A 17,186-nucleotide genomic window follows, 5' to 3' on the forward strand; every position below is an offset into this window, starting at 1 on the left:
TCTGATCAAAGGGATGGCACCAGAGTTCAGCCATTCTTTCACTGGGTCAAGTGCATCCAGCTGCTCCTCTCCAAACACTAACATCAGGGTCTCTCTGGCCTCTCTGTCTGTCTCTGCTTTGGCTTTCCGCGGCCTCTTTAACAGTCTGCGGGGAAAACTTGACCAGTATGGTTCCGAAATGGAGCTTCGTTTAGCGTTTCATGTGGTTGCCAAAGAACGCAGGCCTGCTTCAATTAAAGTGTGGGCTGTTCACAAGTTGGGACTGCTCTCGCCTCTTGTTGACTTGGATGCTGGCCTCGTTGAACTCGAGTTCAAAGCCTGTAGCTTATATTAGCGACTCAGACATGAAACACAACATTACTGTCAGCACAGTTGCACTCTTTCATGTCATGAAACACTACATCTAAATCGTCCGTCAGGCCTGTTCAGAAGTCTGGATACCCTACGTTTTTGGAAAATCGAGTCTGAAACACGTGATTAGTTGTAATTTAGGAACCGACAGCTGAAACGTCAACATTTTTCCACGGGATGACGAGCACTGTTCCATTCGAAAGTTCACGTCTAGCCAAGTACAGTCATTTATATTTACATTTACATTTAAGGCATTTAGCAGACGCTCTTATCCACAGCGACTTACAAAGTGCTTCACTATTTACCCAAGAAAAACCTCAGCTAGTTAGAATAGACTAACAGTTCAAAGATACCTCTAAGCTTTAGACATTACTGAGCACAAGTCAATAAGGTGACCATAGTACTGCGTTTGAAGGCAGCGAGTGACTCGGCCGTTCGGACACCCACGGGAAGCTCGATCCACCACTTTGGTGCCAGGACAGAAAAAAGTCTGGACGCTTGTCTTCCGTGTATTTTAGGGGATGGTGGGTCGAGCCGAGCCGTACTTGAAGCTCGAAGGGCTACGGATCGGCTTTTGACCATTTTGACCAGTCCCAGTGCCTGGATGAGTTCTTGTCTCTCCTTTGTTCAGAGGTGTCAAGTAACGAAGTACCAATATATTGTTACCTTACTTAAGTAGACTTTTTTCTAAAATATCTTTACTGGACTTTTTACTTCTACTACTTACATTTTAAAAATAGCCTCGTTATTTCATTTCCGTTTGTTTTCATTCCGGCTCGTCATCCTTCAAAAAAACAAATAAATAAATAAAATCATGTAAAAATCCTATCCAGATAAATTACGCCTTCTGGAAAGTGAGCTCACAGCAGACGTCTGTAGTCTAGTATGAAGACTGTGTCCGTGGCAGAGACTCAAGAGACCTGCAGTGAACCGTCCCGACTGAGCCCCACATTTACACTCCAATAAAGCTTATTGATCACACGCCTCTGAAGTCTGACTTTCTGCAGCTTTACAGAACTTCTAGACAACGACTCCTCATATTCTCCTCCATGAAGCTCATGTTGATGCTCAGTAGAGCACAGAGACGCTCCTTTAATAGAGCTGATATTACTGAAATGCTTCATTTTCACTGGGCAGATCTGCAGCTGAAACAGGAGCCTAGTGCAGCCCAACATTTTTAACATCAACATTTTAATAGATCATTCTCCTCATTATGACTTTTAGAGAAATGGGGTTGGGGGGGGGCACTATAGACCCCTGTGGCGCGGCCTAAGCTTTCGGCCTTTGTTTTCCTTCCATTACTTTTACTTTTCTACTTGAAGTCGTTCTGAAACCAGTACTTTTACACTTTTACTGGAGTAAAAAGCTTCAGTTGATACTTCAGCTTCTGTAGAAGTCTGTTAAACCCTCGTATCTCCACCCACTTCTACCTGAGGAATGAACGTCAATACTTTTCACACCTGGGCCCGTTGGCCGTTTGACCCGTTTGACCTACTCTATTCATACATGGGCTCATTCGGACGTTACCCGGACTCGGGGAAGAGGGGGGCTGGCAGCATAAAGTCCGCTGCAGCGTTGTTGGGTTGGTGTTTGTACACACTTTTAAAGGCTGCGAATCCCCTGGATCCTGACCTACATGATGAAATTCTACCACCTTGTTTTTCGCCACTTTGTGTCTGGGCTGTGATGGCCTCTTTCAGCAGGCCTCTTTCTTCACTCGAAACCCTGTCGACAACAACAGGATTCGCAGTGACGAGGCCATCTTCACTGTGAAGAAGAAAGAAAAAAAAAATAAAGAACACTTTGCGAATCTCAGACTCCCCCGGCGGCTATGCGGGAGCTGTTGCAGCTCCAGTAGGAATTCAGTGTTATTCTTCAGTGGTAACAACCTGTGAAGTTCTTCAGCTGGTGGCGGTGTTCTCGCTGAATATTGGAGTGAGAGATTGGAGATCTCGCAAGGCTCGCTGACCACAGTGCTTTCAAAAGAAGGCCACCAGGTTTTGCAAGTATGCAAGCTGACCGTGCCATGAATGGCCTGGATTGGGCGTATTTGGTTAAGATGTTGTAATGCAGAAAAGCTTCGTGTTGCATCCAGGGACAGCAGGGGTTGGACAGTTGCCCTGACAGTGACACTTCAGTAGACATTGTTGACTATGTGAAGCAGCCAACATGCTCGTGAAAGCAGGGAAAACCTCGGAGCCATCCAGATAGTCCACAGATTTGCTTTATCCTTAAAAAATATATATTCGGATGCTAATAAAATGTACCCATACTTTGTTTGCTCCTCACAAACTGGGCAAATGGCGATACTAACGACGCTAATTGAGCTTTGAGAGCTGAAACACCGTCGCACACCGCCTGGATGTCCGTAGCCCGTAGTCATATTAGCATAAAATCCAGTAGTATTACTCTACCGCCTCAGTCCACATGCTTCTCTACCTTTCACGCTTCTTGATCTCTCAGCTTTGCAAGAAACGCACAGGTTCAGCAGCTATCCACGAGGGGGCGCTCAAAGCAGTATTTGCATTTACTGCGGTGGAGTAAAAGTGGATTACACCAGAGCTGTTCCACATAAGGAGACCGGCCACTGGTTTACGGGGTTTACAGATAAAAGTCTCTCTATGTAGTGTTTCTTTAATGCTCCTTGTTCACTTCGCTGACCTGCAGGCGGCGGCAGCGGCAGCAGCGGAGTTCAGGGCTAAGGTCACTGGGCTGGAACTGGGATGGTGGGGATCGGGTGTCGATCTGCTTCACTAGCCACAGAGGGCTGTTTTCACGGGGAACCTGTTTTACCGTCCATTCCACTTGACTTTCAGCACACCTCAGGCTGGATATTCAAACTTTTTTAGGCAATTACTTTACAGGTAGAAGCGGAAGCAGTGGCGACAGCAGCAGCGGCAGCAGCGGCAGCAGCAGCGGCAGCAGCGGCGGCAGCAGCGGCGGCAGCAGAGGCGGCAAAAGCGAACCGGGTGTTGGATCTGGGCCATGTGATATGTGACACACCGTTTTCCCCCGATGAGAAGAGCACAGCAGCTGCTTGCTCTAATGAAATTAGTCATTACACACTCTCACACACACACTCTCACACACACTCTCACACACACACACACTCTCACACACACACACACACATATGCTCGCCCATTCGCTCTCAATGTCATTCTCCTGTTAGAGGACACACGGGGGGATATGTGACACATCCTCCAGCCATCCTCTCCTTTTTATCCTCTTCAGCGGCCTTCAGTTGATCAGACTTGCTTTGATTAGATTTTAAGAAGCTTATTTGCATGATTGAAATGCTTTGAAGGGCCATTTTCTTAAAGCATTTTTAAGCGAGTGTGTGTGTGTGTGTCTTTTATTCACAGCTAAATAGCATATAGCTAAATTTCCACTTCTATACAGCGAGACCACTTAGGCCCTTAACCCAGTGCCTCAGATGACCTCTTGAATGTCACCGAAAGTGCCCTATTGCCCCAATTGTCAGTCAGCTATGAGGCTAACAAATCCACAATATGAAAGATACACAGATCAGCCATAACATTAGTACCGGTGAAGCGCTGACCAGGTCGGGACTGGGTCACCTAAGACTCATGGATGTTTGTGGAGGCCCCACCTCACAACTTACAGGACTTAATTGAAGGATCTGCTGCTAGTGTTAGTATTGGTGCTGGATACCACAGCTGGACACTTTCAGAGGTCTAGTGGAGTCTGTGAATGCCTCAAATGGTCAGATCTGTTGTGACCGCACAAGGGAGACCAACTCAGTATTAGACAGGTGGTGCTAATGTTGTGGCTGATTAGTGTGTGTTCATTCTCCAACCAGCATACTTTTCACAGACATTAAATCCTTATTAATATTAAACATTTTTTTATTTAGACATGGGCGCCATATTGACAGTAAAATGTGACGGGGTGGTAAATTGCAATCTAAAATAACCAGTTTCTAGCATGTTGTTAAAAGGTCCTAGCACTATCCACTAATCCACTAATGCATTAATTTGAAATAATATAATTAACATTAATAGTTTATTAATTATAATATTTATAAAATAAATTGTAATTTTAAAAACTACACCTACGCTACTACGCTACACCTCTTTTTGCCCTCTTTTTTGTGACCCCTGGACTACCACCATGACCTCTGGAACTCCTACATAGGTTACCTTATATCATAACTTAACGTATCCTATAAAGATATGAGGGATCGTAGGTACATTGCCCTCAGGTAAAGTAATCTAGCTGCCTCACCTGATTTTTTCTGAGGACTGGGCGGGTTGGATTTTAGGTCATTCATTGGTCAGGAAGGAAATGCGTGTGTGTTGTGCTCACGGTTGTGTGTACTCTGGCCTCACTAAGGTCAGGCTGCACCAACATTTCAATGCTGGAAAGGCGGAAAACAATGCCCAGTGATAAAAATAAAAAAAAAACCCAGCCAAGAGAATTATGTCCACTGCTGCCGCCCATATCTCTACTAACAAATGGATTTAGCTCGATAAGATCTGCAGGCAGAGGCTGTGCGTCGGCTGTGTGGCCAAGGTGGTCAGCTAAGCACTGGCTGAGGACGAGGAGCTTGGGCATGGAGCAGCAGTGTATATGGAATATGTGCTTCTTTAGTTTACAACTAGTTTACGCTGCTAACAAACACCGTATTCGCATGTTAATGCCAGACGTGAACGAGGCCTGGTGTGTTTTGTTTTTTTTGGTTTGGGGATGTGGTGGCCCTCTCTGGTGGAGCCGAAGCACTCCTATTGGCACAGCAGCGGTGATGGATGGGCAAGCATACCCTTAACCTTCCATGTGCTAGGTATTGCTGTTCCCACTATATGCGATCTATATGCATCCCATCCCAGTACTCCCCCATTGCTTGGGTATACCCAGTCTTTTTTATGATATGTCTATGGTTGCTGCATCAATATGTCAAGACGCCCAGAAAATCCAGCCTGACAGCTTTGACTCATGGAAGGAATATTTTAGGCTCTTTAGGGTGACTCTTTAGGGTGACTCTTTAGGGTGACTCTTCAGGGTGACTCTTCAGGGTGACTCACTAGAGTGCGAGGATCCCCTGTTTCAGAGCACTGGTTTTCTTCAGCCAGGAAGACGTTAAAACTGTACCACACTAATCACAATGAAATCCTGGTGAAAGTTAAAACCTTGTATCCTGAAATGGGGCCAAAGCTTTACCCCCCCCCCCAACCTCTACCCCCTGTTCTACAGGCTGGAGCATGAAGGCCTGCATGCTCCTCTGCTTGGATATAAAGATATCTCGTCTGGAGGTCTGGGAGCTCTTCTGAAGCTGTCTGCACCCTAATCACCACCCCGCTGACAACTCTTTTGTCCGTCGGCTGTCCTTGCTCTCTTCCTCTCTCTCTCTTTCTCTCTCTCTCTCGCCTCTCTTTGCTCCCACCCACACAAATGTGAATCTCAGCGCTCTGCTGGTCTGTTGTTTTTTTTTTTTTTTGGCTACAGTTCTCACAGCTTCTCGAGTGGCACTGAGTCCGAGTGAACTTTAGCGTCCACCACTAACAGCAGTATGTGTATTTTCGGGCCACTGTACTGGGGATGACTGCTGGATGACCCCTTACCACCTCTCTGATGGCCCAAACCATTGCTGTGGTCTGAAAGTCTTACCGTGAGGCAGTCTCAACTGCTCAAATCCAAGTACTAATCCTTGCAAGAGATTCAGCAGAACTGGCAGGTTTGTAGATGCCTACTCATCCAAGATGTTTGCTCCCCTTTGCTGCATCAGCATCAGCCTCTATTCTTCTGGGAGGACTTTACACTAGAGGTTAGAGCATTACTCTTGGTGGTTCAGCGGTCAAAGCTCCGGGGCTATTGATGACAGGATTGTGGGTTCGATACCCGGGCTTGGCAAGCCTTCACCCTCTCTTTACCTTGCTAGGGGGACGGCCTCAATAGCTTTAATATGGGTGTCAGGATACTTGACCACTGTTGGTTGATTATATGGCCAATGCCTCCAAGTGATGAGTCTTCACCTCATTGAGCTATTGATGACCTGGTTGTGGGTTCGATACCTGGGCTTGGTAACCCTCCCTGCTCCCTGCTCCCCGGTTAAAGGCGAAGGTGGAGGCCTAATTTTGTGTCCAACACAAATGTTGAATGTCGAAGAGACTCCAGAGAATGCATTTGGACTACTACTCTAGCTCTTCCAATTCCAGGAGGCCTTATAATCTACTAGTCAGTGCTTAGCAGTGGAGTATGGGATGACCTGGAGTGGCGTTGGCCCCTCAAGCACATTGGATTCAACTCCATGTTTAGTGACCAGGTTTAGCAGGCATGTTAGCAGGGAAATGACTCTGCTGGGCTGGAATCATTTTGGAAAGTTTGACAAGTTAACCTTGTTTACCACTGCGTCCTTCCACGAATGTCCTCCAATTACCCAAACATATGGAATCTTTTTTTTTATAATCGTGCCCTCAGTTCTCTTTCTTCTGCAGTGGACTCAGCAGTCTGCACCAGTTACCCTTTCACGGGTCATTAATTCTTTGAGTCTCTGGGCTTTTATATAATTTACTATATTTGGAGCCCACCGTCTGGCATGTAACCACTTCATGAGGCGGCAACAGGCAGCTTGTCTTTTGATCTTCAGTGAAGTGTCCAGTAGGATCAGTGGGAGAGTAAAGATCATGGGCCTGCAGGCTAGGCGTCGATAAGCAGTATTGCCCCCCTCCCAGACTTCTGTTCTTGTCGATAAGTGTATATGTGATGATGTGTGCATCTTTAGTGCAACCCCAACCGGCAGAAACCAGCTCCTGGCTCACAGGCTTGTCCTGCCCACAACCTTACTGGATTGGTGGAAATAAGAACGACCTGACACTCTCTAGCTCCACACCACCAATCGAAAGACAACCCAGGGGGAGCCCACCTTGTGAGTGGCCAGCACGGATGTCCATCCTACCTCCACGAGAGCAAGAAATAGCGGAGAAGCCTCTCATGGGAGTTTCAAGGTCAGGGAGCTCAAAGGCTTAAAGGAAGAGGAGTGTGGGAACAGGGACGAGGGACGGGATCAGATATTTTGGGAAAACACAAAAGTGACGAGCAAAGCAATGGAGACGCAAAAACAAACGAACCCTGTTTACAGTCTTCACTACCACCACCATGCTGACCAGTGTGGTCCAGAAAGTTCTCTACTTTGTCTGGACTCTGCTCTGCTGGCTGCTGTTACTGTTTTAAGCTATGCCGTTTCATTGTGTCCATGTTTATGGATCAAACTATGTTAAAACACACGTGAAATGAACATGAACCGAGTCACTGAATCGACACACATGAACGTAAATGAACATGAACCGAGTCACTGAATCGACACACATGAACGTAAATGAACATGAACCAAATCACTGAATCAACACACATGAACGTAAAATAACAGGAACCGAATCACTGACTTGACACACATGTGAACGTAAATGAACATGAACCGAGTCACTGAATCAACACACATGAACGTAAATGAACCGGAAGTCTTTATTTGGGCCTGTGGGCAGCGGCTCGGGATTGCCCCGGGGGAGGGCGCGTAAACAGAGGGTCCGACATGTAGGGCATATTTAATGCTCTGAAAAGCTACATCATAGTAAATTACTACACACTGTTCTTCTCACTGGTGGTTTTGCATAGTAAATAAAATGACTATACTTCTATTGTATACGTTCTGACTTCTGGTTTCTAACACCACCACTGTAAAGAAGTCAGTAAATCTGTCTAGACCGAAGCATTTCACTTCAAATCCCTCTAAATGACTTGACTTACATCTCAGCCACCAAACTATGCAGAAAGTTAGCAGCTTTACTGAACGACTCCCGTAGGACATCAAGTGCATACAAATTTCCCCAGGAAGAGTCCTGTAAGTGAACTTTCCGGTTCACCATGCGGGTGGTCTGAACTCCAAGGGAGCCGAATTAGCCCATGCTTGATGGGAAATGTGGAGGATTGGTCCAAAAAAGGCTGTAGCAGGCTTTATCTCATCGGCCTATTGGATAGCGGAGCGGCTTGTATTTCTCCAGCTCAGCTTGTCCTGGGCCAGGGAGGGGAGAACGGCGGCGTTTGGCTGCTGGTGCGCTTTTCTCCCCGCAGTCCCTATCACTTCATCTGCTGATTTATTCTTGTTTCAGCTGTGAATAGAGGTCAGGCAGGATACGTGCTACTGCAGTTGTTTTGTCTTGGGGAATTGTGCGTGAGCGTGTTCACTGGGGTGGTTTATTAACTAGGCAACTTTTTGTATTAACCTTCAGGCATCAAAGCGCTTGGTGAATACATAACTCTTAGCCACTTTGACTGTTTTTGTGTCTGACATTGTTTGGGCGTCTCTAGTGTTTCCTGAGCTTGGACTGGAGCTGTCAGCTCAGCTCGCTTCTGCACCTCTGGCTCTCAGTCTTTGCCTCTTTAATAAACACCTTGAATAAGACTGGTGTTCCCGTATTCAAATTTGCAAGGTGTCAGGTTGACGCCTGACGTGGGATAGCAGAAGTAGTGAAGGCAGAAATCTTCCTTTCAGCATTGCCAACCTTCATAATGAACTATTCCCCTCGATCTATGTATCTGGTCTGCCTCTCAGTTCGGATTCAGCAAGCTTTATTGGCTTTCTGTACGAGGGCTGCACGATGGATCAGCTTTACTAGTGCTGTCATGATATGAGTTTCGGTGATGGACCAGTCGTTAAACCTCTAGCAATTAGTAGGTGGACACAACAACACTGGGACCATTTCTTTCCCTTTGAATTCGCCTTTAATTCCCAGCCACGAACAAAACAGACATGATCAGAGAGAATTATCATCTATTCATGCTACCCAAGTACTCAACCAAGCCGTTTGGTATAGCGATGGCGTTTGGCCAGAGCAGCATGTAATGAGCCAAAGGGAAGTTTATCCAGAGATCTAAGGTATTTTTTAACATCGTTAGTTCATGTTCTTGGTCATATTGAGCACTCAAACCATAAATATTTTTGAATAGGGTTGAGGTCAAAACTCAGGAAAGGCCTTTTCAAAAGTGTAATGTTAACCTGCTTGGTGGGGTCACTGCCATTTGGGGTCATTGTCCTGTTTGGGAACACCCAAATGTGTCCAAGTTTCCATCATTCCATCCACTTTGTGTAATGTACCAGTTCCACTGGCAGCAAAACAGCCCACGAGCTTGATGCTACCACCACCATGTTTAACAGTTGGTACAGTGTTCTTGTGGTTGAATGCCTCCCCTTTACTCTTCTTGGTTTATCACTCAGAATATATAATAATCTTTGACAATCAATGATTTGGTCCTACTGTTGAACCTTGTATTACTGTATGCTGAGTAATACTACACAGAATTGCTTCAATTCTCTTTAAAAGTCTCTCTCTCCTTGTTCTCTAGGCGGCTGCTGAATATGTGAAGACCCGCCTGCCCGAAGTCTTAAAGCAGCAGCTGCAGACGTATGAAAAAGAGAAGGAAAACAGTCTTCTGTCCTATCAGTCCATCCTAGAGCAGCAGATCATCAACGTGGACAAGGAGATGCTGGAGAAGCTCTCCGCCTCCTATGACGAAGCAGGTAAGAGGGTGTACAATGCTGAGATCAGTGTAGAAACAGCTGGGATACCTCTGTATTGGGATCTGAAGGTCTTTAACATGGCATATCATGTTATATTGTTGATAACACCAATACGCCATATTGTGAAGGTCCCCATTCCGCTGCCTCAACAGAGCCGACCATTCAAGGCCAGTGGTACCTGGAGTTTGGGTCTCTTGTTGGTGGGGGTTTTGCTTATACCTGTTTTAAGCTATGTAGTTTCGTTGTGTCCATGTTTATGGATCAAACTATGGTACAGTGTCCAAAACTGCATAAGCTAGTCTGCTTGAGATTACCGAACACCTCTAAACACCTCTGATGTTACTAAACTTCCATGAATTGAAATTACATTAGTCTCATGGCCTCAATGCAGATCTAATGGGCAATCCCTTCTGAATTTCTACATAATGACATTTTTAACCTCTTTTTGCACGCCCCCTAGTGGCCATTCTGCTGGTGGATTGGGAATTAAGTGGTTGGACGTCCTATGAATTGGCTAATCACTTTGAAGTTTGATGTTTTTTTCAAAATGTGGACTCTTCGCTAGCTTATGGGGTCGGACTTTGGCCAGGAGGGGGGCTAAATTGCACCATTTTAGAGAATCCTCAGGATTGTTCATAATGGTGGTGAATGCAACCAGATGACTGAAGAATTTAAAGGGGTCATATATTGTATTTATTGAGTATAATAATAATAAGGGCATTTGCTCATACTCTTACAATGCTGTGGTTCAGCATGGTTGGAGAGTTCCCCTGCTCAAAAACACAACACAAGGTTGCAAACTCATATTTTATGTTATTTTCTCAATTTTAGGTTCAGAAAAATTCTTGTAGTTGCTCCCATTGCTGGCACAGATGTGCAAATGTACACACAGCTTGTCTAGTCCATGTAGAGAAGTGCTGTCAATAGAATAGGATCATGCTGCCTTATGCCAGGCGTGGGCTAGTAGAGGGGTGTAAAGCCCCCCAGCATTGAGAAGCTGTGGAGCAGTGGAAGAACTGTGTTCTCTGGAATAATGATGGTGGTGGAGCTCCATCCAGTACTTTTGGGATGAGTTGAGGAGTTTGGGATTAGGTGGAGAAGATGATCATCCAACATCCTGACCTCACTGATGAATTTGTTGAATTTAAATCCTCACAGCAATGCTCGTCCTCCAAATGCTAGTAGAAGTCCCTCTTCCCCGGACAGTAGAGACATTTACTCAAACAAAAGCATAGGGTATGAGCAGCTGTCCCAATACTTTAGTGTATGCAGTGTATACAGAATGCATAATTAATATGCACATAAATGGCTAAATATATCTAATGAGAGCGAAAAACACATTCCTGAGCTGCAGACTACTTCAGCTATATTTAGGCCTATAGCTGTGGCATGCATGGGAAATGCATTATTGATGTTGAGGCTGCTTGTGTGTGTGAGAGAGAGAGAAAGAGAGAGGGAGAGAGAGCGAGAGAGACTCGGCTATGTCAACATATCGCTCTTCTCCATGATTGGGCTTTGCTTTCTGTACTGTTTAATTAAAGGTTTATCTTACTGTGGCGTGTAGTAATTATCCACCGATCCCTCTGTGGCGAAGAGCGAGAGAGAGAGCGAGAGAGAGAGCGAGAGAGAGAGCGAGAGAGCGAGAGAGAGAGAGGTGTTATTTCTTCCTTCGTTCCACCTAAAGACTTTGCCGTGGGCGGAGAGATGGAGGTGGAGGAAGAGGAGGAGGAGAAAGAAGACGACATGTACATATGAGGCCGTGACAATGCAGAAAAAAAAGAGTGGGACAGTGATGTAGGCAGTGCAGCTCGAGCAGAGTTTCCCACTGACCATATTATATTAACCCAAGTGTCCCAATAGCTTATAGGAGTTTGACTTACTGGAGCCACGTAGCGTAGCATTTAAAAAAAAAAAAAACTTTTATGCATTTTTTTTGCACGTTGACGTGGTCTTGATGGTCATGCAGGTCAACTAGGTTGGTCATGTTGGTCATACTCATTGACCAGCTTGGTCTTGCTGGTAATGCAGGTCAACTAGGTTGGTCTTGCTGGGAATGTTGGTCAAGCAGAACAGCTTGTTCATGCAGGTCAACTAGGTTGGTCATGTTGGTCATACTCGTCCACCAGCTTGGTCTTGCTGGTCATCCAGCTTGGTCATGCAAGTCAATTAGGCTGATCTTGCTGGTCATACTCGTTGACCAGCTTGGTCTTGCTGGTCATGCTGGTCATCCAGCTTGGTCATGCTGGTCATCCAGCTTGGTCTTGTTGGTAACGTTGGTCAAGTAGCTTGGTCATGCAGGTCAACTAAGTTGGTCATGTTGGTCATGCAGGTCAACTACATTGGTCATGTTGGTCATACTCGTCCACCAGCTTGGTCTTGCTGGTCATCCAGCTTGGTCATGCAAGTCAATTAGGCTGGTCTTGCTGGTCATACTCGTTGACCAGCTTGGTCTTGCTGGTCATGCTGGTCATCCAGCTTGGTCTTGTTGGTAATGTTGGTCAAGTAGCTTGGTCATGCAGGTCAACTAAGTTGGTCATGTTGGTCATACTCGTCCACCAGCTTGGTCTTGCTGGTCAACTAGGTTAGTCTTGCTGGTCATACTCATTGACCAGCTTGGGCTTGCTGGTCATGGAGGTCAACTAGGTTGGCCATGCTGGTCATACTCGTCCACCAGCTTGGTCATGCCGATCAACTAGCTTGGTAATGCTGTTCATGCTGGTCCATTAGATTGGCCATTCCAGTCTACTAGGAGATGGATGCTAATAAGCTAGCATAGTGTATGTTTTGTTTCATTTGATTTTGATCATGCTTAGTCATGCTGGTCATGCTGGTTGTCCAGTGTGGCCATGCTGGTCAATCAGCTTGCTCAAGCTTGGTCATACTGGACGAGAGAGAACTTGAGGGAACAGGGCAGGCACTGAACGCTCCCCCGACGTGTTAACCAACAGTTTACTGATTGTCCTTTTAAATTTATCGGCCCACTGTCAGAATATCAGATAGTTACATAGCTGTCCTTCAGGTTGATGAGCAGATACGTTTCAGTGATGAGGCTCCCGGGGGTCGCTCTATCTGGATTATATCAACACCCGACTACACACACACAGAATCATCACAGACAGACGTGCAATGTTTTATTCATCTCTGCCACTTTCCCCAAAAGCACTGAGGCTTTTTCATGATGAAACTGTGCGAGAAAGAGGAGGTTAAAATATTCATGGAAGACGACTCTCCATCACTCTCCACTGTTTAAGTAGTGAAGCTCTCCTCCCGTTTCTGTTGTTCGGAAGTCTTTTGCTCTTTAGCACATATATGTGCTTCGCTCAGCATTAACATTAGCGCTACCTGCCAAATATTGAGCCGGTCCCCCATGTGCCACCACCACAGATCTGACCAATTCAAACTTGGACTCCACAAGACCTCTGAAGGTGTCCTGTGGTATCTGGCACCAGGACTACATTAACATCCTGTTTAAAGTTGTGGGTTGGGACCTCCTCCATGGGTACCCATGACCCTCTTAACTCTTGACCCGCTTCACCTATTCACCTGTTGTTTTTCCTTGGAGCATTTTTGGGAGGTACTGACCACTGCAAAGCAGTAACGGATGTTTTGGAGATGTTCTGGAGATGTTCTGACCTAGTCCTCTAGAACCTCACAGTTTGGTTCTTCTCAAAGTGTCTCAGATTCTGCTTCAACGCCCAATATGTAGATCCAGGAGCCACTGTCGACGAAGGTAATCAATGTTTTTCACCTCACCTGTCAGTGGTGTTAATGTTATGGCTTAATGCACAGAGAAACTACTGATTTGTAGGTCTCTGCGTTGGCAAAGTTCAGCTGACGTTTGAAGACAGCAAGCAAGATCCTGCAGTTTGGACACAGTGGGGGACACAGTTCGTTCAACAGTCTGGTGCCAGGATACAGAGAGGTCTGCGTCCTGCGAGATGGTGGGTCAAGCCAAGCTATGCTTGAAGCTGGAGGGGCTCTTGGAAAGGCTTGGGTGTGTAGGCCAGTGTCAGGGTTTTATATCTGATGTATCAAGTTACTGCATTCTGGGTCAGTTGAAGAGCCTGATGGCACGCAAATGAAGGCCAGCCAGGGGTCAGTAGTCAGTAATCAGTAGCCTTCAGGTGACTAGAGACTGAACAAGCACCTTGATGGCCTTCTCCAATAGCCAGAATGGAAATCCAGCAGCCGGGTAAGTGAGTCTCGTTGGCTAAGGGATCTGATGGAACGTCTTCGTGCCCGATACCACAGGACACCTTCAGAGGTCTCGTAGAGGAAGCTGTTTTAGTGGCAAATGGAGAACCCACAGCTTGAAGGTTCATGTCTAATTGTGCATATTGAATTATAGCTCTTAATACTGGAAGTATTATGTGAAAGCTGCAGGCGGCAGATTGGAACATGCCCTCTGAAAAAGCCCATCTGTTCTTTGTGTCTCTCCTCCTTTGTTTGGGCCTGGAAGAGAGATTAAGATGGAGTGTTTTGATAGCAGGTCCGGACGCTATCTTGTTAAAATATCTCTGGTGTTTACAAAGGAATTAGGCGGCCATGTTTTGTGTTGGCTGTGGATTTTTGTGCCAGGAGGGCACTTATCGGGGAATTCTGCCTTGGGTGGAGTGCGTTTGAGCGACGAGGATTTGATTGAGTCAGAAAGGCTGACTTTTTAAGTGTGGGGTAATCAAGGTACGGCGCGGTAAGGCTGCAGATGAAGTGTGGCTGTTTATCGCAGCGTGGCGGCGGGTTGGCGTGGCGGCGGGTTGGCGAGGCAGCGGCTGTACTGCCCAGCTGTGCGTCACTCACTGCTGCCTTCCTGACTTCCTGAATAATCACACACACAAAACCAGCAAAGGGTAGAGAGAGGAACTGCAGTGGAGACGAGGGGCGAGGGAGTGTGGTGTTGGTGGGTGAGTACACAAACACACACTACAGTACATTACTCCATATCTCTCTCTCTTTTCTCTCTCGCCCTCCTTCTCGCTCCCTCTTTCTCTCTGTTGTTGTTTTTTCTCCTGGTTCCCCCCGCCTGCCCACCCACACCCCATACATGCCCACCCACACCCCATACATGCCCACCCTCCCCTAACATTCCCTCCCAACCCACACCCCATAACATGCTCTCCCAAACCTCCAACCCACACCCCTTACCCTCGCACCCCACCCACACCCCTTACATGCCCTCCCTCCTACCCACACCTCTTACCCTCCCACACCTCTCACCCTCTGTCTCTTTCTTGCCTTTCTTCCTCTCACCCTCCCTTCCTTCTTGTCTCTCACTTTCTCGCCCACCCTCACCCAATCTTCTTCTCTCCCTCCATCTCTCCCTCCCTGCCTCACCCCTCAACCGCCCTCACTCACCCTCACCCCACCCCCTCTCTCTCTCTCTGGCCTGTGTGTAATGGTGGGGTGTCTAATTGGAGAGGGAGGCTAACAGGCCAATCCAGCCCATTATCTCTCTGAAAGCGGAGAGCAGATAAAAATAATTAGGTGGACAGAGCGGCATCGGAAGGTGACAGTGGTTCAGACACAGGGGAAGATTATGGAGAGAGAGAGAGGGAGAGGGAGAGAGGGAGAGTTTACACTAGAGCCGGGTGGTATGGATAAAACTCAGCATCATGATGGTGTTTGGATGCCTGATGATTTTCAGTCTTGCTGAGTGCTGCCACTGAAAGAACCGCAAACCAGTGGCAGTAAAAGTCCTGCTCCGGCGAACTCGCGATTACAGAGGAAGATGTAAGAAGTCCTGTTAAACCTTCGGGAGAGGTCATCAACCTGTGGAGTTATGAATGAAAAGACCATGATATTCTGTGAAACCATTAAAAAACACCATGATAGAGCGACTTTCCACCAATTTGTCTGGCTTTGCTCAAGTACCCAACACTGGCCGGGGTTTCGAACCCTCAACTCTAGTGCTTAATAAGGGAGCAGTGGTGCTCAGCGTATAGAGCTCTGGGCTGTTGATGACAGGGTTGTGGGTTCGATACCCGGGCTCAGCAAGCTGCCACTGTTGTTGGGTCCTGAGCAAGGCCCTTCACCCTCTCATTGCAACGATAGCTGCCCACCACTCCGGGCATGTGTGCTCACTGTCCACTGTGTGTGTTTCGCTGGTGGTGGTCTGTCTCTAGCTTTCAATCAGTAGATCATTTTTTAAAAATTTGTATTAATGATCATTATTAGTGATCAAAACAACCAGCTAGTATTTAGCTTTGGTCAGAAATTGGTGTAGAGCACTGTTCGGACCGTCGTATTCACTGCGAGAACTGAGCGTCTGTCTTGAAAAACATAGCAAGTGGCAATTCGGGGGGCCAAGCACTGTGCAGCATAATGAAACCAGTACAAATCACAGGCAATGAATGTTTTAAGACGAACCTTATTTATAATTGATCTGGGGTCTCGAGACGATATTTGGGCATGACTTGAATTTGCATAGCTGTTGAACTCAAATGACTTTACTGCATTTTTGCTGGGGGCTTTTTAGTGCAGCAGAATTATCTTGGTAAAATCACTGACGGCTTCTCCTAGGGAAGATTGTTCATCACTTTTTTAACATTCATGTGTTTTCATGCATGATGATATTAACGTTATTGATCTAGAACTTTCTACTAGATTTTGGAGGAGCATTGCTGTGAGGATTTGATTGCATTCAGGGACAAGAGCGTTAGTGAGGTCAGGATGTTGGATGTTGGATGATGATGATGATGATGATGATCACCACCCCACCTCATCATCCCAAACTCCTTCAGCAGCAGATGACACACCGTACACACCGTACAGTCACTGTGGATGCCCTGTGGATCGGTCATGCTCAGTCTGTCTGTACTATCTCTATATGTCTCTCTGTCTGTCTCTCGCCCACACTCGCAGTATATTTAGTTTGCACATGTCCGTGTCCTCCTTTTACTCGTTTTTCATCTTCTCCTCCACGTCTCTAATCCCCCCCCACTCTCTCTCTCTCTCTCCCTGCCTCTCTCTCTCTCTCACTTCTTCTTCTTCTTAGCTTGTGTTTATCATTTTATTCCTCTTCCCCCCTGCAGCTAGAGACGGGGATGGGAAAATCACCCGCTCTCACTGGGTAGTAATCTCATTGACATGTGTCTCTCTCTCTCTCACTCTCCTCTCTCTCTCTCTCTCATCTTTCTTTTCTGCACTCCTCTGATCTCTTCCTTCACACCTTTTCTTTTATATAGTCTGTATAATCTTTCCTTTCATCCTTTTGTCTGCTCTTGTGTTTCTTCTCATCCTCCCTTTCCTGCTCTTCTTTCATCTCTTCTTTTCTGTGCTCGTTTTTTATTATTATTATTATTATT

General features: G+C 46.4%; 1 protein-coding gene across 1 annotated transcript in view; it reads left to right on the forward strand.

Moving 5' to 3' along the window:
- ppm1lb (protein phosphatase, Mg2+/Mn2+ dependent, 1Lb) overlaps positions 1 to 17,186 on the forward strand; it is an 86,918-nt gene that overhangs the window by 61,511 nt on the left and 8,221 nt on the right. The window contains exon 2 of the mRNA XM_072669311.1: positions 9,711 to 9,885. Coding sequence (XP_072525412.1) covers positions 9,711 to 9,885 — 175 coding nt within the window. The remainder of the gene's footprint in view (positions 1 to 9,710; positions 9,886 to 17,186) is intronic.

The sequence above is a fragment of the Salminus brasiliensis genome, chromosome 23, assembly GCF_030463535.1.
Source record: "Salminus brasiliensis chromosome 23, fSalBra1.hap2, whole genome shotgun sequence".
Taxonomy (NCBI): domain Eukaryota; kingdom Metazoa; phylum Chordata; class Actinopteri; order Characiformes; family Bryconidae; genus Salminus; species Salminus brasiliensis.